Raw genomic sequence first — 25,409 nt, forward strand, 5'->3', positions numbered from 1 at the left:
TTGGCCGGCGTAGCGCATCCCATTTGTACTACGCCGACGTAACATAGAGAGGCAAGGCCAGTATTCACAAAGCACTTGCTCCGTAAGTTACGTCGGCGTAGCGCAAATGGGCTGGTGTAACCCCGTCTAATTCAGAGTAGGCATGTAGTGGGTGGGCTACATTTAAATTAACCGTGACCCCATGTAAATGAGGGCCGTTCGTACGGCGCATGTGCGCGCATGCTCAGAATTACGTCGCAAATACTCCCTACGAAACGACGCCGGCTCAATGCTTTCGACGTGAACGTAACCTACGCCCAGCCCCATTCACGTACGCTTACGCAAACTACGTAAAATACGATGGCTGTTCTGTCGTCCATACCTTGCATGGGCTGCGCCACCTATAGAGGTGGTTTATCTTTATGCCGGCGTATGGCTTACGTAAACGGCGTAGCTTACTGCGACGGGCATACGTACGTTCGTGAATCAGCGTATCTTGCTCATTTACATATTTGACGCGTAAGTCCACGTACACGCCCCTAGCGGCCAGCGTAAATATGCAGCGAAGATACAACGGCGTAGGAGACTTACGTCGGTCGTATCTTGGCAACAGTGAGGTGTATCTCGGTTTAAGAATGTGCGCAAAGATACAACGGCGCTCATTCGGACTTACGACGGCGTATCTACTGATACGCCGTCGTAAGTCTCTCTGAATCTGGCTATATCAAACTAAAATATATTGACCCAAACCACTTAGGTTCCATGTACACGGGACGTTTTTACAACTGCTTCTAAATTATTAAACTTGACAGATAGTAACCTACGTTTAAAATGTCAATTTTGCCGCGTTTAACCGCGTTTGCGTTTAGAAGCGTTTACAAAAATGCTTTGTTTTAAATGGCCAAAAACGAAAAAACGCCAATAAACCAAATGCTGCTAAACACGGTTTACCGCGTTTAGTCGCGTTTTGCGTCTGAAACTTGGAAATCTTCTGCATCTGAACCCATTTTTTTTGCTTTCAAAGAAACACTGTTACATGCAACTGCCTAAAAACGGCAATAAGCGAGACAGTGTACATGGTCACATAGGATAACATTGAATGGGTTCAGGAGCAGTTGAAAAAATCGTTCATCTGTCTCTAAACGTACGTTTAGCAGCGTCGTGTGTACATAGGGCCGCCCTGTTCTAAGCTCTTATGTTGGGAGAAAGAGCTGCCATGTTAGTACACTATTAAGCCTGCTGCCACAGCATTGCCAGGAAAATGCAATGCCCCCCCCAAGCCCCTGTGATTTCATGCAGGTAGGGTGAATGTGTAAATCCAGGGATACCCAATACACATCAGAACATCGAGGGTGGAGAGCAAAGTGAGATCAAGTTCCTATTCAGACAACAGATGAATTATTTATTCAATAGCAGCTCTGAGTCTTATCTGTAGTGTTCTGTGAGGACTGGATATATTACAGCACTAGCTTTCCAATATGCAGAATATTCATTGCAAGTTTATCTTCGTGATAAGCGTGCTATGGAGAGTCCCCGTGATTCAGGCCCGGAAAGGTAAGCAGAGATTTCTAGTGGTTCTCTATGTCGGGATGGAGGGAATCCTCTTAAATGTTTCCTTTCCAATAGAGCAACTCTACTCTACTCTTTGAACATTTGAAATTGTCTGGTTGTAAGAGAAAGCTGAAACTTTAGGTGGTTTCTTTAGGTTGTCGTGTTGATTTTGTACCATACTAGGCCCCTGTGATGCACCAAGTATCAGGGCAGACAGTTAAGTAGCTTTTATTGGTCCTGTACAATGTAGACATTGGTATTGAACAGTTGGTTATTGGTTGCGATAGTCTGCATGTTTGTATTACTGTGCCAAATTATTTTAGGGGATTTTGCCGGCAAAAAAAAAAGGGGGGGGAGCTGGACTGTTGTACTGGATACTCTGGCTATTGCCAAAATGATTGGGGCAAAACAAATAAACTGGATTAACTTTTAGATAGTAATATATATTCTACTTCTACCTTTAGAAATAAAATATGAAGGCGAGGACCACTTTGAAAAAAGTAACATAAGGGGTATTTCTCAGGACAGATTTATGAAAGTTGCCATTGATAGAAAACCCAACTGAAGTTTGAGAAACCTTAGCTATCTGAACTGTACTATAATAGGTGTATGTTTTACTGCAATGCTCTTGGAAATACGGCCTTTGCATTAAGCCAAATCTTCAACCATAGACAACAGAGAGGAATGCTGCTCTATTTGTAAGCAGTGGTCTCTCCCATAGCTCCCAACTGTCTCTGATTTCGAGGGACTGTTCCTGATTTGGAATAATGTCCCTCTGTCCCTCATTCCTCCTCATTTGTCCCTCATTTTGGTCTGATCTCTATAGGTGTTTATAAAATGCACTTTTTATCTATAAAGTGTTTCCCAGTGCTCCTTTCATCTGATTTCTAAATTGCTGCATTTGTAAATTCCAAGAGCCAATATAAAGGAATAGTAGTGGTTAAAAAAGCACTTGTGGGTTTTACCATTCTTGTTATTTTTTTTTTTTTTTTTACAATTCAACTATAAGGGGGCGTGGCAAGGGGTGTGTCCTATGCCTACATATCTTTGCCGATAGGTGTCCCTCATTCCCATCTCAATAAGTTGGGAGGTATGGTCTCTCCACCCCCTACTATGTCACAGTCACAATATGATGTGTCAATGACCAGCTCTGCAATCAGTAGAGCACATACGGCTGTTAATTGTAATGCCCCGTACACACCATCACTTTATGTGATGAAAAAAAATGACGTTTTTAAAAACGTCACTTTAAATGACTGTGTGTGGGGGAAAACGTCGTTTTATGTCTTCTAAAAAACGACCAAAAAAAAATTGAAGCATGCTTCAATTTTATGTGTCGTTTTTCAAAACGTCAACTTTTACTTCACAGAAATTGACCGTGTGTAGTAAAAAACGTTGTTTAAAACGACGTTTTTTCACCCGCGCATGCCCAGAAGCTACTTATGAAGCAAGCTTCAATGGAAAAAGTGGTGAGAACGTAACCTCGCTTTGCTAGAACATTGTGAGAAAAACGATGGTGTGTAGGCAACTTCGTCTTTGAAAATTTAAGTTTCAAAAACGTCATTTTTTACTTCACAGAAAATGTCGTTTTTTTTCATCACATAAAGTGATGGTGTGTATGCGGCATAAGCCTCTAGATTTAGAAGGGGCCATAACAGAGCAGCAGCATACAGATGTGATCTCCCTTCTGAAAGCGTCTTCACAATGTTAGAGTGACAGCACTTTGCGCTGCTGCAGTGCCTGATTGGCTACTTATGCTGTCCGTTCTTCTCTCAGTACAGCTTTGTGTGCTGAGGTTTGCAGGAGGCTGATTGTTAGATTTTAAATTCATTAATATTTATTATGTGATAAATGTTTCTGAATCATTGGATTTAAACATGGTAGCTTTAAGGACAGACAAGGTCAGTTACAGGACGACACTACATCTGTCGTAGACTACATCTATTCTTGACAGTCCTACGTCAAGACAGTGAGTGGAGATGTTACTTAAAAATACATAAGTGGGTGTTACACCTTCTTTGGAAGCTAGTTTTATGCTTAGCTTGGCTTTTAACCACTTAAGCCCCGGACCTTTAGGCAGCTAAATGCCCAGGCCAGGTTTTGCGATTCGGCACTGCGTCGCTTTAACAGACAATTGCACGGTCGTGCGACGTGGCTCCCAAACAAAATTGGCGTCCTTTTTTCCCCACAAATATAGCTTTCTTTTGGTGGTATTTGATCACCTCTGCGGTTTTTATTTTTTGCGCTATAAACAAAAATAGAGCGGCGATTTTGAAAAAAATTCAATATTTTTTACTTTTTGCTGTAATAAATATCCCCCAAAAACATATATATAAAAAAAAAAATTTCCCTCAGTTTAGGCCGATACTAGTTTAGGCCGAACCTCTTCTAGTCTTCTAGTCATTTACATATTTTACGCCAAACTCAACGGAAGCGCCACCTAGCGGCCAGCCTAAAAATTACACTTTAAGATACGACGGCGTAGGAGACTTACGCCGCTCGTATCTTAGCCTAATTTAAGCGTATCTGGTTTCCAGAATACGCTTAAATTTGCGACGGTGCAGATTCAGAGTTACGCCGGCGTATCTACTGATATGCCAGCCTAACTCTCTCTGAATCTGGCTAAGAATGTTTATCAAAAGAACATAGATGTGCGCAGCTTATTGCATTAGGGTGTGCACCTCAAAGCTAAAAGGTGTGTGTGTATGTATATATAATTATTTTTTTCTTACAATCACAGTAAGTGATCAGTACTGATCAGAAATGGAAGGGGACCGTATATGACATATTTACTGGCCCCTTCCCCTGTTCTCCATTCTGAAATATAAGGGGAGGGGGGGTTGACACAGGGGGAATCTGTACCGCTCAGGGTTATTAGGGTGTGCCCAGGCACACCTGGTACACCCTGTGTACACACCTATGCAAAAGAACAAAAATAAGGGAACAAAGCGATGAATGAATGACTTAAAATGCCCTTTTCTTCCACAGGTGTGAAGTGTGGGGGAGTGCTTTCCGCTCCTATAGGCCATATATTCAGCCCCAACTTCCCAAGAGTGTATCCACCTTATACTGAGTGCAGCTGGCTCATCGTCGTGTCCGAGGGATTCACCGTCCAGCTTATCTTTCAGGAATTCAACTTGGAGTTCCATGACACCTGTGAATATGACTACGTCAAGATTTACAACGGGGCCTCCAGGGATGAAGGGAATCTGTTGGGAACATTTTGTGGTTCCCAGTTGCCCCCAAATCTTACATCATCATGGCACGTGCTGTCTGTTATCTTTCATTCAGACAAACACGTGGGAAGCACGGGATTCTCTGCCACCTACAGGAAAGGTAAGTCAACCGTACATTGACCCTACATTTCTTCAAATGTTTATCTGGATTCAAAAGACTGGGAAGTAGTTCAAGGCTATCCACAGACATCACACAGTGCTCTCCAGGATTGGTCCGTTGTTGTTTTAGGGGCCCATTTATACCTTTGCAGTTTAACACACAAATTCAGCCCAGTCAGCCTAGTGGCATGGGGCCCTCGGGCAGTGCTCAAATGGTCAATCCGCCCCTGGATGGGACACTTTTCCTCCCACTGACACCAATGACGGGACATTATTTCTGCCACTGACACCAATGATGGGTCACTTTTCCTTCCACTGATACCAATGATGGGACACCATCTCTTCCACTGATACCAAAAATGGGGTACCATTCCTTCCACTAATACCAATGATGCAACACTATTCCTCTCACTGATACCAATTATGGGGCACTATTCCTTCCATAGATACCAGTAATAGGACACCATTCCTCCCACTAACACCAATGATGGGACACTATTCCTCCTACTGACACCAATGATAGGGCACTATTCCTCCCACTAATACCAATGATGCAACACTATTTTTCTCACTAATTCCAATGATGGGACACTATTCTTCTCACTGACACCAATGATCGGGCACTGATACCAATGATGAGACACTATTCCTCCCACAATGACGCAAAATGGGGCACTATTCCTTCCACTAGTACCAATAATGGGACACTAATACCAATGATGCAACACTGTTCTTCCCACTGACACCAATGATGGGGCCATATTCCTCCTACTGACACCATGATAGGGCACTATTCCTCCCACTAATACTAATGATGGGGCACTATTCCTCCCACTAACATAGATGATCGGGCACTGATACCAATGATGAGACACTATTCCTCCCACAATGATGCAAAACAATGGGGCACTATTTCTCCCACTAGTACCAATAATGGAACACTATTTCTCCCACTAATACCAATGATGCAACACTGTTCTTCCCACTGACAGCAATGATGGGGCACTTTTCCTCCCACTAATACCAATGATGTAACACTATTCCTCCCACTGACACCAATGATAGGGCACTATTCCACCCCTAATACCAATGATGTAACACTATTCCTCCCACTGACACCAATGATGGGGTACTATTCCCCCCACTAATACCAATGATGTAACACTATTCCTCCCACTGACACCAATGATGGGGTACTATTCCCCCCACTAATACCAATGATGTAAATGATGTAACACTATTCTTCCCACTGACAGTAATGATGGGGCACTTTTCCTCCCACTAATACCAATGATGTAACACTATTCCCCCCACTGACACCAATGATAGGGCACTATTCCGCCCCTAATACCAATGATGTAACACTATTCCTCCCACTGACACCAATGATGGGGTACTAATTCCCCCACTAATACCAATGATGTAACACTATTCCTCCCACTGACACCAATGATGGGGCACTATTCCGCCCCTAATACCAATGATGGGGCACTATTCCTCCCACTGACTCCAGGACATTTTCTACTCCCACTGGCCATAGTCTGGCCCCCTAATGTATGAAGGACAGTAAACTGGCCTAGTGGTAGCACCAGCCCTGACGTCATCTTTACATCAGTAAGGTGCACTGAGTGCAGACAAGAGGTAAAGAGAAAGAGGACCTTGTGGTGTCATGTGGCCTGCCTAAAGACTTCATAAAAGTATATAATCATTTTTTAATAAAAACGCACTTGGGGACATTCAGAGGAGAGGGGGCAGTGACCTGGGTAGGTGTGAATCAGCCCTTTAAAAATAAAATAAATTATAGCCCATAGATATGAACCAGCCATATAAGAAAGAATAGAATTTCTACTTGAAATGTATTTTAATGTAGTAACATTCATGTGTTTTACTGCAAAACAAGTGTAAATAGGCACTAAACATTAATGGCTTTCTTTTCCATAAAAATCATATTTTTGAAAACACACGGGAGGCTGCCAGATAATACTGAAATGATGCTTCCAGGAACAGTAAATAGGCATATGTATTGATCTCTCAGTTACTGTAAGAAAAAAAAACACACATGTAAAAAAGATTGTTAGTACGACGGAAAGTGGCTAAAAATTCTGTTACTGACATCAATTTTTCTGGTGCCAGGGTCTTTTACGGCGCCACGATACAAAACAAATCTTCCCGGAACTCAGCACTACTAGTCAGCAAAGAAAATCTAAAGTCTTTCAAATTTGAAAAAGAAAACAGAGGTCTCAGTTGACTATACCACCACAAGGTGCCACAACAAGGCCCCTTTGTTTCATGTAGTGCTATTCTATTCTGTGAGAGCCATGGTAGTGACATACACACTGGGCCAGATTCACAGCGGAGATACTCCGTCGTATCTCTCAGAGTATCTATGCGACTGATTCATAGAACCAGTTACGCATAGATAGCCATAAGATCCGACAGGTGTAATTGTTTTACACTGTCGAATCTTAGGATGCAGTACCGCGGCTGCCGCTGGGGGGAGTTCGTGTCGTAAACCAGTGTCGGGTATGCAAATTAGGAGTTACGGCGATCCACGACGGATTTTCGCGCTCGCTACGTCGCCGCTAGTCTAGTTTCCCGTCGCAAAGTTAGTCGTCGTTTTTGGTGCCTTAACTTTACACAGAAAAATAATAATAGTGATTCAGCGCTGGAAAAATATAAAAAATTTAAACTAAATTGCAAGCCAGCACTGCAGATATAATCCAAAAATATCTCGAAGTGAATAAATAAATAAATAGTGCAGCGCAAATAAATCTAAAATGTATAAATAATCAAAAAACATAAAGTCCATAAAGTGCAAAGTGATAAAGGTGCTCCAAAAATACAATGGTGATATAAAGTGCAGACGTATGTGCTGTATAAAGTATGGCCGTCGTTCCCGCGTCGAATTTTAAAATTTCACGTCGTTTGCGTAAGACGCCCGGGAATACGGAAGTACGCTACGCACGTCGCCGATCGAAAAAATGACGTCAGTTCGTGCAAAGCGCGGCGGGAATTTCGAAACGGAGCTTGCGCAGTAGGTCCGGCGCGGGAGCGCGCCTAATTTAAATGGCACACGCCCCTTTAAATTACGCGGGCTTACGCCGGAGGCCGCCGGTGTAATTTTTCACGCAAGTGCTTGGTGAATCATGCGCCGTCCCGAAATTTCCCGCCGCGCATTGCGCTAAATGACGTCGCTAGGACGTCATTTTTTTTTACTTACACGTGACTTACGTACATTTCGATTCACGGACGACTTACGCAAACAAAAATAAAACATTTTGAATTAAAAGCGGGAACGACGGCCATACTTAACATGGCAATTCTAACTATACGCCGCAAAACACCAGCTTTAACTATACGCCGGAAAAAGCCGACTAGAGACGACGTAACAGAATGCGGCGGCCACCCGTACGTTCGTGGATCGTCGTAAATCGCTAATTTGCATACCCGATGCGGAAAACAACGCGAACTCCACCCAGCGGACTCCGAAGTATTGCATCTAAGATCCGAAGGCGTACGAAGCCGTACTCCTGTCGGATCGAACCCAGATGCCGTTGTATCTTGGTTTGAGGATTCGAACTAAAGATACGACGCAGGAAATTTGAAATTACGCGGCGTATCAAGTGATACGCCGGCGTAATTTCTTTGAGGATCTGCCCCTTAATTTCTATTTCATGGCTAATTTCTGGCATGGGAATAATTTTATGCTTGACCATTCTAGGAAGAACTTTGTGATCAATAATGTTACTTTCAAATGTTTATTGAGTGTTCATAAATCCTACAAGTAACTGATTATTGAATCTTTGGGCCATTGTCTTAAAAAACAAAAATGGATAATGTACATGGTCCTTATTTCTGGCTTTAATTTAGAAGTGTATTAAAGTTCCACTTACAAAGAGATGTCTCTGCTGCATTAACTCCCAGATAATGTTACTTGAGTTTTCTAATCAAAAGCATTAACACATTCCAAATTGAACTCAATTAAGCCTTCCCTTGGATTACATACAGCATATCTAAAGCCGCTTCTTTTTATTTTTTTATTTTTCAAGTAAAGCATGGTTAAATGTAAAACCTTTCTTGTTTTTTTCTTACTGCCTGTGTCTCATTGGGGAGATTTCCCTTGACTTTTTGTCCCAGAGAAACAAAGGGAAGTAGAAATTGCTCCAAAAAAATGGAAATCCCATCTTGGACAGTAGTCACCAGAACAGGCTTCCCTATTAAAATATTTCTTTGTTGTCTCTGTTCTGGTGACAGATGTAAATTTGGAAAAATTGGGATTTTTAGGGTGCAAAATAAAGTGAAATAGTATCAACTATAATATATAAGATTTTTTTTTATTTAAATAGCAAATAATAAATTGTTAAAAGATAACAATTAGCAAGTACATATCCATAAAGTTTTATGAATGCAACACTGTAGAGTGGAGTTCCCAACATGTTTCGCCCATATATCGGGCTTCTTCAGTGGATGCCGTAAAAGCCTTCTATTGAAAAAAGAACATATACATATGATAATTACATCAACGGTTACTTTAAAATTGTATACCACATACAAAGTTCTTTATTTATTTTAAATACATAACAACTTAATACATACATGTGCATGTTCAATCCAAGCTGTAAATTTGGAATCTCCCATCACTTTTCTCGAGTAAAATTGTTGAAGGACCAAAAAAAATTGAATCTCTGGGCATTTACAGAGTGTTTTTTTTTTTTTTTTAACGCTGGGTACACTTTAGTCTTTGTTTGGATCCATGTTAAAATGTAAAATATATTTATATAACTATGACTGCTTTAAAATGCAAATTTCTTACTTATATTACCCAATATTGCAATTTTGGCCACACAGGATGAATTACTGAGCCCACAAAGAGGAGGAGCTACACAAATGTGGGGGTGGTTTTGTCCCTGTAAGGAATTTTTGGGCAGAGTTTGGTCAGATTATAGGTGTGGCTTTATATTGTAGTGATTGATGCTTTGTTATTGCTTCATACTTTGTCATTCAGATATCTGTGGAGGAGTGCTCACTGGCCTTTCTGGAGTTATTACCAGCCCTGACTACCCCGATAATTACCCCAACAATGCGGAGTGCCACTGGCTGATCCGGGCCGCCCCTCACACCAACATCCGCCTGGTGTTCACAGACTTCCAGCTGGAGAGCCAGGAGTGTAACTTTGATTATGTTGCTGTTCTTGATGGCAATGGTATTGAAGAACAAGTCCACCATTACTGTGGTACCACCAAACCACCAGACATCACATCCTCCTCCAATGAGCTGCATGTGATCTTCAAATCTGACTTCAATATTGGAGCCAGGGGCTTCAAGGCTCACTTCTCATCTGGTATGACATTTCTTCTCTCCAATCTAATTTAAAATTAGACTCCATAAGTATTTGATCAAGTTAGATACTCACTGCTAAGTTTGCATTAAAAAAAAATCACAAAGGATAAGACAGTTGTCCTAACAAAAGCGCATTTTAGTACAGTAGTCTTCATAACAGACTCAATTCTGCTATCAACGCTAAGCAGCGGAGATGGATAAATCTGCAATGCCAGCTAATTAAGGCTGGTCATACATTGTACAATTTTCCTTTAGATTTACCAAAACCATATATTATGAGGTCAAACACTTTCAATTTGTATGCAATCAGACAGGCCCTTGCACTGCATAGTTGAAGGTAAATCTAAAGGAAATTGAATAAGTAAATTGTAGTCTGTAAGGCTTTAGCTTTAATCTGACAGCCACCACCTGTTGCATTCAGAATGTGCAAACAGCGACTACATCTGTTTAAAGCAGAGGTTCACCCTCAAATTGAACTTTCTACCTAACCTGTCTCCAGCCTTAGTAAATCACTGCTGCGTTGTCATTTTTTGTCATATGTTTACACTTACCTGTATTCTTGCTGTCCGGGTCTTCTTCCTTGCGGAGAGTGTCGCTCCTTTTCCCCGACGGGGAGCTCTGCGCAATGTCTCCTGGGAGTGAGTGTTGATCCTTCCAGGAGACGCGCTGTTCGCGTTATGCCTTCCGAAAATAGACGATGTGAGACTCGGCTGTTTACGGCGCCTGCCATGTAGAGCTGACTGCTCAGACGTCGTAAAAAGCTGAGTCCCACTTTGTGTATTTTCGGAAGGCGTGACGCGCTTTACCAGCACGTCAATCATCTTCGCCTTGTCTTAGGAACGCCTACTCCCCGGGGCAGAGAGAACCCGGAAGCCGGGTGAAAACTACAATAACACGGTAAGTACAGCGGGGGGGGGGGGGGGGACAGCAGATGTCAGCAGTATGCTGGATCTAATGGTATATAGATTTTTTAGGGTAAACCCCCGCTTTAAAGACAGATGTTTGCTGTGGAAACATTTCTCACCCGGCTCATTCAACAAAAGTCAATTGAACAAAAATATTTTTATTTAGCTGGGAGGTGATACTGACAGAGCCACCCACGGAACAAATTTTGGCTGATTCAGCGGGAATCAGAGAAAATTTGATCTGTGAATGGCTGGCTTTACAGTTGGTATCTTTAGGATATTCTGTCGGGTCCAGTGGCACGACCAGATGGATATTGATTACATTGGAAATATGTCTGGGCCATCCTGTTATAGCTATTATTTGGTTATGTGTTCACCTTAAAGTGTTTGTTAAGCCACTTAATTCACTTTATCCCATCCTGACTGTTGAATATTCCTATGTGCCCATGTGTCTGTTCTTTATAAAAAATAATCCGTTCTTTACCAGTTTTTAGAGCGACGATCGCTGCACACGTGACCCGTCAGCTTTCTTCTCTCCCCATCAGACAGCTGCAGCAGGCAGGGCTGAGGATTTCCCACTGAGGTCAGTCTGGAAGGGAGGAGGAAAGAAGGAGAGAGGCGGTGGGTCATGTGAGCGGCAGTCGGCGCTCTGAAAACTGGTAAAGAAAGGCTTATTATTATAAAACACAGAGGCACATAGGATTATTAAACAGACAGGATCGAATAAAGTTTAATTAAAACTTCAGCAGCAAGGGGGGAGGGGTGGGTCCTGACACAGGAGCAGACAGGCAGGGGGGGAGGGAGAAAGCACAGAGCAGGACAGCTTCAGATAATGGAAGCCCGTAGGACTGACCACAATGTCAGGGCTCAGTAGCCATGATATACCATGGTCAGTTTACAGAGGGGAGGACATAGCCAGATAGGATCATTAAAGGGGTTGTAAAGGTACAATTATTTTTCCTAAATAGCTTCCTTTACCTTAGTGCAGTCCCCCTTCACTTACCTCATCCTCTGTCATAGCTCATGACTAAGCACTAGTTTCAGTGCGAAACGCGCCAAAAGTCGGGTTTTATTTGATGTTGCTGTGACTTGTAGTGCTGTCCTTTTTTTTAATAAAGGCTACAACTTGTTCAGAGTGCGGCTGTCCAGATTTTTTGTTCCTGCTTTGCTAAACATCTCTGTAATGAAGGTGTGAGCAAAGCATAGAGGCGCACTACGAGATATTACAACCTACATTCAATTCATTGTGACCTTCAGAGTATTTATTGGAAGACATTACAATAGGATGAATGACCCAAGAGTCATTTGATGACCCACCAGAGCATTTTTTTTAACGTCCATGTATCGGTTAAAAATAAAATTTGTGACGTAGTGAACATAATCTGCTATTGCTCCCAAAATGGCCCTGATCCAATCTCCTTTCCCCCCCCCCCCCCCCTCAGGTGAATGTCAGGACGTGTTCAAAGCAGTGAAGAGCAATATCACCAGCCCTCGCTATCCAGAAATGTACCCCAATAATATTATCTGTCAGTGGAACATCCAGTTACCCCCAGGCTTTCGTATTAAGATGTTCTTCCGAGACATGGAGCTGGAGGAGAAGAACAGCTTGACGGAACAGTGTGATTATGACTATGTGTCGGTTTATGATGGGCAAAATGAAGGCAACAAACTTCTGGGAAAATGGTGCGGTACAGAGATCCCCTCACCAATCATGTCTAGCAAGAACAATCTGCTACTGGTTCTCGTGACGGACAGAGATACAGCCAGTAAGGGCTTCTCCGTGTTTTACATTGGCGGTAAGTACATCATTTTGCATTATCTAGTGTTTGTGTCTGGGTTGTATTGGGTCTTATTTCAAAATGGGACTGAGAGCAGGGCCGATCCTAGGCAGGGTGCATTGCACCCAGGCGCCTGCAGAGGTGGGGGCGCCAAACATCTAACAGACCCTCTAACAGAAGCCCTCTCTGTGTCCATCACAGAGGCCCTTCTCCAGGTCCCAATAAAGTGAAATTATTATTATGATTTGTGTAATGAGCAGCAGAGGCGACTCTTCTGTTAGCCTTATTAATAAGTCATGCATATTATTATGGCCACAAGAAACTGTGTAATATCCATAGGGCCCAGGAACACAAGGGGCCCACTACTGTCTGGCAGTTTAATGGTTTATCCAGAGAGCATGAGAGTATAGCAAATATTTTCAAAAAAGTAAAGGCATACTCAGTGCAGGCACCACTGTTAGATGGCTATGAATGGAATTAGTATGTATTATTTTTCATATTTTAGGGTGGCACAGGTATGTGGGTAAAGCCCAGAGACTGAAGTGACCATATAATAACTTTACAGGCAGTACACCTGTAAGGGGCACAGTGGTCCCCAGGGGCCCGGATGGCATCCCCTTCTTTTTTTTTTTTTTGTCAGCACCCAAAGCCCCCCTGACCTCTAAGGGGCCTGGTGGTCCCCAGGGCCCCGTCTGCATCCCCCTTTTTCTTTGTTCATCAGCACCCAAAGCCTCTCCTACCTCTAAGGGGCCCGGAAGGCATCCCCCTTCTTTTTTTTTTATACATTTTTTTTTCTATTCGTCAGCACCCAAAGCCCCCCAACCTCTAAGGGGGTAAAGCCCAGAGACTGAAATGACCATATAATAACTTTGGTACAGGTCCCTATCCAGGGCAGCTATCAGGGGGGTACAGGCAGTACACCTGTAAGGGGCACAGTGGTCCCCAGGGGCCCAGATGGCATCCCCCTTTTTTTTTGTCAGCACCCAAAGCCCCCCCTGACCTCTAAGGGGGTAAAGCCCAGAGACTGAAGTGACCATATAATAACTTTGGTACAGGTCCCTATCCAGGGCAACTATCAGGGGGGTACAGGCAGTACACCTGTAAGGGTCACAGTGGTCCCCAGGGGCCCGGATGGCATCCCCCCTTTTTTTTTCCCGTCAGCACCCAAAGCTCCCCCCGACCTTAATTTGCGGCGGCAGCCCCCCCAGCTTCTCAATTTGTGGCGGCAAATTGCAACACTCCCCCCGCTTCTCAATTTGCGGCGGCTCCCTTCCGCCCCCCCCTGGTGATGCCAAACCTGCCCCCAGACAGCTGCCCACAGCTCCCGGATGGCACCAGATTTGTGTGTAACTTTCTTGGTTACTTGGGGGGCCACAGCCCGGTCTGAATAATGTGTCTGGGTTTCAGTCCACCTGAAACCCCCAACACATGATTCAAAACCAAACTGTCCGGGTGAATCCAGGACAGGTGGCAACTCTAGACACACACCCTTCACGCAACACACAGTAACAGAGCTTAGGCTGTCAATAAACTGGAGGTCCCAACCCATTGTCAATCATTCTTCTCTTGGTATCAGGAAAACTTTTCAGAGGTGACTCATGCTGATAGCAGAAGAACGAAGCAGCAGACAGAAATGATACTTCTTTTAATTGAGACAAGTACACACTATAAAAGTATATTCTTTGTTCATATTTCACGTCTGAGGTTTAGAACCACTTTAAGGCCAGGTTCACACCTATGCGAATTGAGTGCGGCTTAAACCGCATCCAATTCGCAGAACATTTTAAAATACATTGTTTTCAATGAGACTGGTTCACATATGTGCGATGCATTCGCACTGCGCATTGCCGCCAAACCGTGTGCGTCTTTTAGGCATTGCGGTGCAGGCTCAGGTGCGAATTCAAGCCCATTATCTTCTATGGGTACGCAGCTGATTCGCAGATGTGTTCAGTTCTCTTCAGGAATTTCTCTCATTCAGCTCAATACACTTCTCCCCCACTCTCCTCTCACCCGTAACTTCTCCCAGGTCTCCAAATTCGCATCTAAAACGTTGCTAATCTGCTGAACACTTCTCTTATCTCTCTGCTGAGATAAGAGAGCTGAAATTCGCACCGCACTAGTGTGATTCTGGCCTCAATGATTCCTTGCCGATAGACCTCCCCTGCGCTTAGGCAGTGGACTGTCACCATGTCTAATACAGGGCTATGGATCCCAGGGGGACCTGCAGGGACTGTTCTAGCTGTGAGTAGGAATGGAGGATTGGGTAAGTAAACCTTCTTAGACCCAATTGATAAATTAACTCTTGCAGTGCAGGCACAGCAAGGGCAAATTCTTTTAGTTGCCCCGAGTTGGGATTTAAGAATAATTCACCTTTAAACATCCCAAAACATTTCAGTAAAGTGCAAATGAACACAGTAAATACTCTGGGCCATTGATGACTTACTTGGCATGAATTACGCAGAGATAAGCGGCAGCCGACAGCGTTGTATTAATGGTCTTCCACTTATATAAGGCAGCAGAGGGATGTGTCCTCTCCAGCCTCTAGTGCTGATTTCAGACACAAGTTATGAGACTTGGTGCAATTAAATTATTCTGAGACATGAGAGGTCCTAAATAAGGAAGCAGGAAAGCAAAGGAAATGCAATTTCCAGTGATTTACAATGCGTCTGGCTTGGCCAGGGGATTCAGTTTCGCCCTCTCTTGCTGTAATGCTCTTTTTGTATATAGGAAAACCTCTTAATGGTTTTCTAATGTACTGGGTATAAGAAGCCTTCCTCATCTCTTATTGATTTACTAGAAGAATTACAGACTCAGCCGCAATGTTGTTACTTGCAAAAATAATGCCGGCATTGTGAATTAACCCTTGACGAGGTTTTAAAATAAAAAAAGAGTACCTGCGCTTAGCGGGGTCGTAGTTTATAAGTGGAGTGGAAGTAGGGTTGCCAGCTCATCCCTTTAAACCCGAACACATATTAATTACACAGGGTCTGTGGCTGATTAAGGTGGCAATTAACCGCTTTAGCCCTGGAAGATTTTACCCCCTTCCTGATCAGAGCACTGTTTGCAATACAGCACTGTGTCGCTTTAACTGACAATTGCGCGGTCGTGCGACGTTGTACCCAAACAAAATTGCGTCCTTTTTCCCCACAAATAGAGCTTTTCGTTTGTTGGTATTTGATCACATCTGGGGTTTAAATTTTTTCGCTATAAACAAAAGAAGAGCTACAATTTTGATCGGTTTGTCCGATGAAAACAGTCCATCTGTCTTTTTCCATTGGACAAACCGATCGTGTGTACACGGCTTCAGAGTAGAATGAAAACTCCTCCTACAAGCTTTAACCAGTGCTTAGCCAAACCCTATAGAAGTCATAAGACTGCTATATATTGCTGATGAGAAAGGATATTTTAGCGGTTTATATTTACTAAAATAATTGCATTTCCATGTTCTGTTTACTGTGGGAGATCAGATATAGTGAATGCAGAGTCCTGGGTTTAGCATCACTTTAAGAACTTTAACCCCTTAATGCCCACCGCACGACTATTTACGTCCGCACAATGGCACGGACAGGCAGAAGGGCATATATATACGTCCTTGCCTTCTAGCTGGTGGGAGGTCCGATCAGGACCCCCTCCGCTGCGTGCGGCGGGCGGATTCCCGCGGGGAGCGATCCGGGACGACGCCGCGGCTATTTGTTTATAGCCGCTCCGTCGCGATCGCTCCCCGGAGCTGAAGAACGGGGAGAGCCGTATGTAAACACGGCTTCCCCGTGCTTCACTGTGGCGGCGCATCGATCGAGTGATCCCTTTTATAAGGGAGACTCGATCGATGACGTCAGTCCTACAGCCACACCCCCCTACAGTTGTAAACACACACTAAGTGAACATTAACTCCTACAGTGCCACCTGTGGTTAACTCCCAAACTGCAACTGTCATTTTCACAATAAACAATGCAATTTAAATGCATTTTTTGCTGTGAAAATGACAATGGTCCCAAAAATGTGTCAAAATTGTCCGAAGTGTCTGCCATAATGTCGCAGTCATGAAAAAAATCGCTGATCGCCGCCAATAGTAGTAAAAAAAAAACAATTAATAAAAATGCAATAAAACTATCCCCTATTTTGTAAACGCTATAAATTTTGCCCAAACCAATCGATAAACGCTTATTGCGATTTTTTTTAACAAAAATAGGTAGAAGAATACGTATCGGTCTAAACTGAGGAAGAAAAAAAATTTTATATATATTTTTGGGGGATATTTATTATAGCAAAAAGTAAAAAATATTGCATTTTTTTCAAAATTGTCGCTCTATTTTTGTTTATAGCGCAAAAAATAAAAACCGCAGAGGTGATCAAATACCACCAAAAGAAAGCTCTATTTGTGGGGAAAAAAGGACGCCAATTTTGTTTGGGAGCCACGTCGCACGACCGCGCAATTGTCTGTTAAAGCGACGCAGTGCCGAATCGCAAAACCTGGCCTGGGCATTTAGCTGCAAAATGGTCCGGGGCTTAAGTGGTTAAACCCTTTCTCTGTTACAGCTAGTGACACTAAAATCTGGTTTTAAAAAAAAGTTATATTTAAAGGGGTTGTAAAGGTAAATTTTTCCCTAAATAGCTTCCTTTACCTTAGTGCAGTGCTCCTTCACTTACCTCATCCTTCCATTTTACTTTTAAATGTCCTTATTTCTTCTGAGAAATCCTCACTTCCTGTTCTTCTGTCTGTAACTCCACACAGTAATGCAAGGCTTTCTCCCTGGTGTGGAGAAAGCCTCTTGAGGGGGGAGGGGTCGAGCAGGAGGGTCAGGACGCCCACTAACACACAGCTCCTTTCTCTATCTGCAAAGTAGAGTGTCCTGACCCTCCTGCTCGCCCCCTCAAGAGGCTTTCTCCACACCAGGGAAAAAGCCTTGCATTACTGTGTGGAGTTACAGACAGAAGAACAGGAAGTGACATTTAAAAGCAAAATGGAAGGATGAGGTAAGTGAAGGAGGACTGCACTAAGGTAAAGGAAGCTATTTAGGGATTTTTTTTTTACCTTTACAACCCCTTTAAGCCTGTATTCTCAAACAGTCCTTTATATTGCTCTCAGCCTTCTCCTAAGTTCCAAATTCCTTTTATTTGCTGCTGTGATCCAACCTTCTGTACAGTTAGAGCATATTTTCCAGCTGTCCCTGATTTGGAACAAAGTCCTTCTCATTTGTCCCTCATTTTGGTCTGATCTATATAGTTGTAGATACAATGCACTAATTATCTATTAAAAAGTGTTTCCCAGTGCTAAACCTTTCATCCAATTTCTAAATTTTAAAAGCCAGTATAAAGGGATAGTAGTGGTAAAAACAAGAACTTGTATGTTTAACCATTTCAGCCTCGGAAAGATTTGTCCCCTTCCTGAACAGGCCATTTTTTTGTGATACGGCACTGCGTCATTTTAATTGTCGTGTGACACTGTATCCAAACAAAATTGACGTCCTTTTTTGCCCCACAATTGGAGCTTTCTTTTGTTGGTATTTGATCACCTCTGCGGTTTTTATTTTTTGCGATATAAACAAAAAAAGAGCGACAATTTGGGAAAAAATAATAATTTATTTTTAGTTTTTGCTATAATAAATATCCCAAATTTTTATAATTTTTTTTAGAACAAATTTCTTTATCAGTTTAGACCGATATATATTTCTCACGCATATTTTTGGTTAAAAAAATAATAATAATAATCGCAATAAGCATATATTGATTGGTTTGCGCAAAATTTATAGCGTCTACAAAATAGGGGATATGTTTATGGCATTTTTATAATTATATTTTTTTTTACTAGAAATGGCGGATCGGACACTTTTTTGGGATCACTGACGTGTATGCAGCAATCGGAATGGGGATTTGTGTGTTTACACACACACACATCCCTGTTCTGGCTCTCTTTACCGCAATTTAAAAAAATAAAAATTACTGTATTTATTAGCGTATAACACTCACTTTTTTACCCTGAAAATGGAGGGTAAACTGTGCCTGCGTGTTATATGCAGGGGGCTGTGGAATTTTTTTCCCCCTGAAACTTCCCTCTTAAAGTTAGGGGGCCAGATTCTGAAAGGACTTACGACGGCGTAGCGCCATGTACGCCGTCGTAAGTCCTCTTCCGACCCGTCGTATCTATGCGCCTGATTCTTAGAATCAGTTACGCATAGATATCCATTAGATCCGACAGGCGTAAGTCTCTTACGCCGTCGGATCTTAACTGCATTTTTTTTGACCGCTAGGTGGCGCTTCCGTTGAATTCCGCGTTGAGTATGCAAATTAGCTAGATACGCGAATTCTCGAACGTACGCGCGGCCGACGCAGTAAAGTTACGACGTTTACGTTAGGCTTTTCCCGGCGTATAGTTGCCCCTGCTATATGAGGCATAAGTGCGGCGTACCAATGTTAAGTATACGCCGGCCAATTTACGCTACGCCGCCGCAACTTACGGAGCAAGTGCTTTGAGAATACAGCACTTGTCCGTCTAAGTTGCGGAGGCGTAACGTAAATCGGATACGTTACGCCGCCGCAGAAATACGCTGCATACTGAGAATCTGGCCCAGGGTGCGTGTTATACGCCGATAAATACGGTATGTCACTTGTATTCCTGTTACAAGGAATGTAAACATCCCTTGTGATAGAAAAAAAGCATGGCAGGACCTCCTAAATATGAGATCTGGGGTCAAAAAGACTTCAGATCACATATTTAGACTAAAATGCAATAAAAAAAATGGCACTTTAAGAGCTATGAGCGGAAGTGAAGTTTTGACGTTTCCGCTCGTCTCCATACCAAGCACGAGAAAGGCCCTCTCCCACCGCCAATAAAAGTGATCTTGCAGCGAATCCGCCGCAGAGACCACTATTATTGGAAACCAGACCGCCCGCTGAAGAAGAGGATATCGGGGTTATGGCTGCTGCCATAGCAAACATATCCTTCTTCAAAGTGCTGACGTATATCGGCGTGCGACGGTCCAGAAGTGGTTAAACAAATCCCCTAGCATAAGTTGCACCTGTTTATCTGCAGTCCTCCCTTGTCTACATCCATTCAAAGTGCTGCATTATAAAGCTTGTCTGAGTTCAGAAAAAAAGGAGTGGAAGGCTGAAGTTACACTCTGCAGAACTCAGTGAGGAGAGCTGATTGGAGGGAAGGGACACACCCCGTCCACACAGCACACAGGAACAGAGCTGAGGCTGCCAATCAGCTGCAGGTCACTCCCCTGTCACCATTTTCTTATTAGTGTCAGGAAAACTTGTCAGAAGTGATTCACACGGATAGCAGAGAAACGAAGCAGCAGACAGAAAATGACACTTAGCGCCCTTAATTAAGACAAGTGCACACTATAGAGGGATATGCTTTGTTCATATTTCATGTCTAATGTACAGATCTGCCTTACAATTTGATGGCTTCTCCAAAGCTCCCTACCCTCCCAAATAAAAAAGGAACCGTTCCCACCTGTTCTGGTTCTAATCTGAAAATGTTAGGATTAGTGACCTATTTAGAATAGCAGTACATTGATTTTTGTTTTCTTTCTGATCAGTTGTCCCAGTTAACGTCAGCTGCACCCGTACTGACTTCAACATCCAGATTCCGAGCCAGTCTGTCCCTCGGCTGGAGAGGAGCCACATCTACCTGGGTACACCATCCTGTGCTGCCCAACTCTCTGGCAGTAACTTTAAGATCTATGCCCGCTTTGATACATGTGGGACAGAACCAAAGGTAAGCCGCTTACTAGCTATGCACAGTTGTGACTATCCTAAAGCAGAAGGAGGTACATTCCGATATGTGTCCTCCATTTACCAGTGGTAGAACTTTCTTGCCAACCCATACATCAAATGTGTGATGGACTGAATGGATGCTGTAGAGCAGGGGTCTCCAAAATGCGACCCGAGGGCCAGATGCGGCCCTTTGCTAGCCTTTTTCCGACTCTCAGGGCTTTATTCCTTCCACTGATATGAGGCACTATTCTTCCCACGGACTCCAACAAGGGAGCACTTTTTCTTCCACTGATACCAATGATGAGATACAATTACTCTTACTAATAGGGGCACTACACCTTATCCTACTGATCGCAAACTATGAGGCCATATCTATTCTCACCAATGCTGGGCATAGGGCTTTTTCTGTCCCCGCTGGCCACAATCCGGCCCTCCTAAAGGCTGAAGAACAATAAACTGGCCCTTTGTTTGAAAAGTTTGGAGACCCCTGATAGAGTGTAGACCTCCTTGGATTCCTCCAAATACCCAGCATAAGGAGCCAGCCTGGAACAGCAATACAATCCCTAAGGCCTCGTACACACCACCGGATCTATCCGATGGGATTTATCCGCGGATCAGTTCCAGCGGATAGATCCGGTGGTGTGTATGTCCGAGCAGACATTTATCGACGGATTTCCAGCGGATAAAAATTTCTTAGCATGCTAAGAAATCTATCCGCTGGAATCCTGTCCAGCGGATTGATCCGGTGGTCTGTACAGACTCACCGGATCAATCCGTCCGCTCCTCTCCCTCGCATGCGTCGTAATGATTCGACGCATGCGTGGAAGTCTTTATCTTCCAGCGTCACGCACGTCGCCGTGTCACGTCACCGCGGATGGATTCTGCGCGGATTTCGATCTGATGGTTAGTACAACCATCAGATCAAAATCCGCCAGAGGATTTATCCGCTGGAACGGTCCGGACGACCGTTTCCAGCGGATAATCCTCTCGTGTGTACGGGGCCTAAGAGAGGTCCATGAAGTTAATGGAACCCTGTATCCATAGATGCCCTATATTACCAAAATTATTGGGACGCCTGCCTTTACACGTACATGAACTTTAATGGCATCCCAGTCTTAGTCCGTAGGGTTCAATATTGAGTTGGCCCACCCTTTGCAGCTATAAGAGCTTCAACTCTTCTGGTAAGGCCGTCCACAAGGTTTATGGACCTTGTTTGTGCGCAGTCAAAACAGGAAAGGGCCATCCCCAAACTGTTTCTACATTAAAGGCGGTGTAAAGACATGTATGAACACCTTTGGGATGAATTAGAGCGGAGACTGCGAGCCAGGGCTTCTCCTCCAACATCAGTGCTTGTCCTCACAAATGTGCTTCTGGAAGAATGGTCAAACATTCCCATAGACACACTCCTAAACCCTGCAGACAGCCTTCCCAGAAGAGTTGAAGCTGTTACAGCTGCAAAGGGTGGGCCAACTCAATATTGAACCCTACGGACTAAGACTGGGATGCCATTAAATGTCATATAAGTGTAAAAGGCAGGAGTCACAATACTTTTGGTAATATAATGTACGGTATATATAGGGCCAAAATTCTAGGTTTCTTCATTTTTTTCTTTGTTGGTCTAATTGCAGGGGTGGCCAACCAGTGGCCTGCAACCTCTGCTCTGGAATGGTGGGTTGGCAAGCCTAGATCGCAGGTTGCCGACCTGTCATACCACAGCATCAGTGTTGTGCATGAAGCTGGTGGTAGAGGAAGAAAACGGCTGTGGAGCAGAGCCCTATGAGCCGATTCTTCCTTTACAGCGCCAGCTTTTTCCACAGGCAGAGTATATGGCAAAGTTCAGCTAACCCGCAGGATAGACACAGGTGCATTACGCTGCACCTGCGGTGTGGGTAAACTGCAGCACATCAGTGTGAAAGCAGTCTTAGGCCCTTTTCACATGATCGACCCTACCCAATCGGACCCTCAATTCACCTCTACAGAGCGGCAGGTGTAAACAGACTTTTGTCCATTTACGCCTGCCTACCTCTAATCCAATCCTCCGAGTCCCCTACCTCTAATCCAATCCTCCGAGTCCCCTACCTCTAATCCAATTCTCCGAGTCCCCTACCTCTAATCCAATCCTCCGAGTCCCCTACCTCTAATCAAATCCTCTGAGTCCCCTACCTCTAATCCAATCCTCTGAGTCCCCCTCCATCTGGGCCGATCAGATCGGATCGCCTATAGAGTAGCCGTGACCTGTCATCTACCCTTTCCTCTCATTGTGGCCCACGACTGGTCATCAAGTTTCTTAAGTGGCCCTCGCTCTTCAAAAGGTTGGGCACCCCAGGTCTAATGGCATGAAAATTTATGAATAACTTACTTGGAGCAAGTTCCAAGTTTGCAACTCAGGAGGTGAGATCAGAGTATTATTATAATAGCTAAGCAGTTTTTTTTTTTTTTTTTTCTAATCTACAGTACTTCTGAAAATACTGTTTCTAGGCAGAAATTTCATTTATATAGAAAAAGCAAAAAAATAAATAAAAAATAACATGCAACGTTCTTTAAGTCAATGAGCTTTTACTTTTAAAAGCCAAAACTGAGTTTTTTAATGTTTAGGCGTTTAGAACCTCTGAATTGTGTGTGTCCCTACTTGAGAAAGTTCCCATCACTCCTGGGGTCAGTAAGACAGCGATGAGTAATCTCTTTATAGTTGCCAGTGACATTTTTTTAGTGGAGTTGATAAAGTTAAGATTTTCTGTGAAGAGTATTCCTGTCCTGGTGACCCACATTTTTAACATTTCTTGTAATGGTGTCACAGGGACAGGAAGTGAGGAGAAATCCAACAGATGTTCTAAACTTCCCCACTCTACTCGCAACTAAAAAAAAATACATTCTGGCTCAATTTAGGCTTTAACTCCTTTTTGAAGAAACTGTTTTAGGCACAACCTTATTATTTAGCAGAACATCTACCGTATTTATCGGCGTATAACGCGCACCCCAATTTCAGAGGAAAGTTTTAGGGAAAAAAAAAAAAGTTAAATGTTGTGGTCAGTGTCCATCTGCAGCCTAATCTGTGCCTAAATGCAGCCTATGTGCCCCATCTCCAGCCTAAATGCAGCCTATGTGCCCCATCTCCAGCCTAAATGCAGCCTATGTGTCCCATCTCCAGCCTAAATGCAGCCTATGTGTCCCATCTCCAGCCTAAATGAAGCCTATGTGCCCCATCTCCAGCCTAAATGCAGCCTATGTGCCCCATCTCCAGCCTAAATGCAGCCTATGTGCCCCATCTCCAGCCTAAATGCAGCCTATGTGCCCCATCTCCAGTCTAAATGCAGCCTATGTGCCCCATCTCCAGTCTAAATGCAGCCTATCTGCCCAGCTCCAGCCTAAATGCAGCCTATCTGCCCAGCTCCAGTCTATGTGCCCCCAAGTTTGATTTGCCTAGATGCAGCCTATGTGCCCATTTGCAGCCTCACCTTCTCCCGTGGAGTGAGGGAATCACGAGCTGTCATCTCCTGTTCATTCGGCCGCAGTCACATACACAGTCCTGCCTCCGCCATCGGCATTGAACCAGCTCCTGTGATTGATAGAACACTGGTCCAATGCCGGTGGCGGAAGCGGGACTGTGTGTGTGCGACGTTAGAGCCGAGTAAACAGGAGAGACGGCTCGTGAATTCCGGCGGCCTCCTTCCCCTCCGAGCCCAAGGTACACTATCGGCGTATAGCGCGCACCTGTGATTTTCCCCCCTATTTTCAGGGGAAAAAAGTGCGCGGTATACGCCGATAAATACGGCAATTCCAATTCCTTTACGTGCCCCATAATCTTACAATATATAAGAAATCTATACTAATTTGGTAGTGATGTCTCTGCTTTTCTTGCAGAAAAGGAACAACACCTCAGTCATTGTGAGCACACTTTATATCGATTTCTCTCTGGGTGCTCAGGAGGACATTCATCAGTACGAGGTGCAGTGTGAACCCAAGAGGAAAGAAGCCTCCATACGTATCCTGTCTGGGTCAGACCCGGCTCAGCTCCAGGGACTGGTGGAGAATACTGAGCAGTCCCAGCTTCCAGAGGCAGAGGCATCAGAGAGCAGCGATCGGGGGCAGGATAGCAGCGACGTGGTCTTCATCAGCATCTGTATATTGGCTGGAATCCTCATGATCATTGCAGTGGTGGGGTTGGTTCTACTGTGACCCTATACCTCAGACGAAGAGCAGCATAATCACTATGACAATCATTGCAAAGCAGGAAGGTCTGGAAGAATGAGGTGCTATTAGTCAAGAACTAATCTTATACAGATAAGGAAGAAACCGTCCATCCCACAGAACTAAAGTCTGATGTAAAAATCATTTGAGGACTACTTACCCGATTATTTATTTTTTATGTATGCCAGGTTACATTACTCAAAGACAAATCTAGGCAAGGAAATCCAAGAAAACCACCAAAAGGGCAACTCAGATTTTAAAATAAATGTTCCCAGTGCCAGATTAAGCATTGGTTTTAGAAGGTCTGGGCTGGACTATAGTCTCTTTCCAGTGGTGTAAAATGTCTTTAAAGCGGAGTTCCGGCCACAATTTCACTTTCTAAATATAAATACCCCTGTAATACACAAGCTTAATGTATTCTAGTAAAGTTAGTCTGTAAACTAAGGTCCGTTTTGTTAGGTTGTTACAGCATTTAGACACTTTATAAAATAGAAATTGACTGGGGCCATCTTAAGTTTGGGCATCATGAAGCCAGACTGTATGACTTCCTGGATTTCAGCCTTGCAGATCTCGCACAAGCTCAGTGCTGCACAAGCAGTGTCAGATCAGGT

At 43.7% G+C, this 25,409-nt stretch overlaps 1 protein-coding gene across 1 annotated transcript; it reads left to right on the forward strand.

Moving 5' to 3' along the window:
* The first annotated feature begins 1,273 nt into the window (after positions 1-1,273).
* On the forward strand, positions 1,274-25,099 carry CDCP2 (CUB domain containing protein 2). The gene is made up of 6 exons (XM_040360434.1): positions 1,274-1,533; positions 4,519-4,866; positions 9,871-10,206; positions 12,553-12,906; positions 20,433-20,611; positions 24,472-25,099. The coding sequence occupies exons 1-6, from the start codon at positions 1,458-1,460 to the stop codon at positions 24,784-24,786; spliced, it is 1,608 nt and encodes a 535-aa protein (XP_040216368.1). The 5' UTR covers positions 1,274-1,457; the 3' UTR covers positions 24,787-25,099.
* The last annotated feature ends 310 nt before the right edge of the window (positions 25,100-25,409 follow it).

The sequence above is a fragment of the Rana temporaria genome, chromosome 7, assembly GCF_905171775.1.
Source record: "Rana temporaria chromosome 7, aRanTem1.1, whole genome shotgun sequence".
NCBI classification, from domain to species: Eukaryota; Metazoa; Chordata; class Amphibia; order Anura; family Ranidae; genus Rana; species Rana temporaria.

Excerpts from the sequence above, each read along its gene's own strand:
- CDCP2 (XM_040360434.1), top strand. The coding sequence starts at position 1,458 with ATGCAGAATATTCATTGCAAGTTTATCTTCGTGATAAGCGTGCTATGG. Across the intron at positions 1,534-4,518 it reads CGTGATTCAGGCCCGGAAAG|GTGTGAAGTGTGGGGGAGTG; the intron begins GTAAGCAGAGAT and ends TTTCTTCCACAG. Across the intron at positions 20,612-24,471 it reads CATGTGGGACAGAACCAAAG|AAAAGGAACAACACCTCAGT; the intron begins GTAAGCCGCTTA and ends CTTTTCTTGCAG.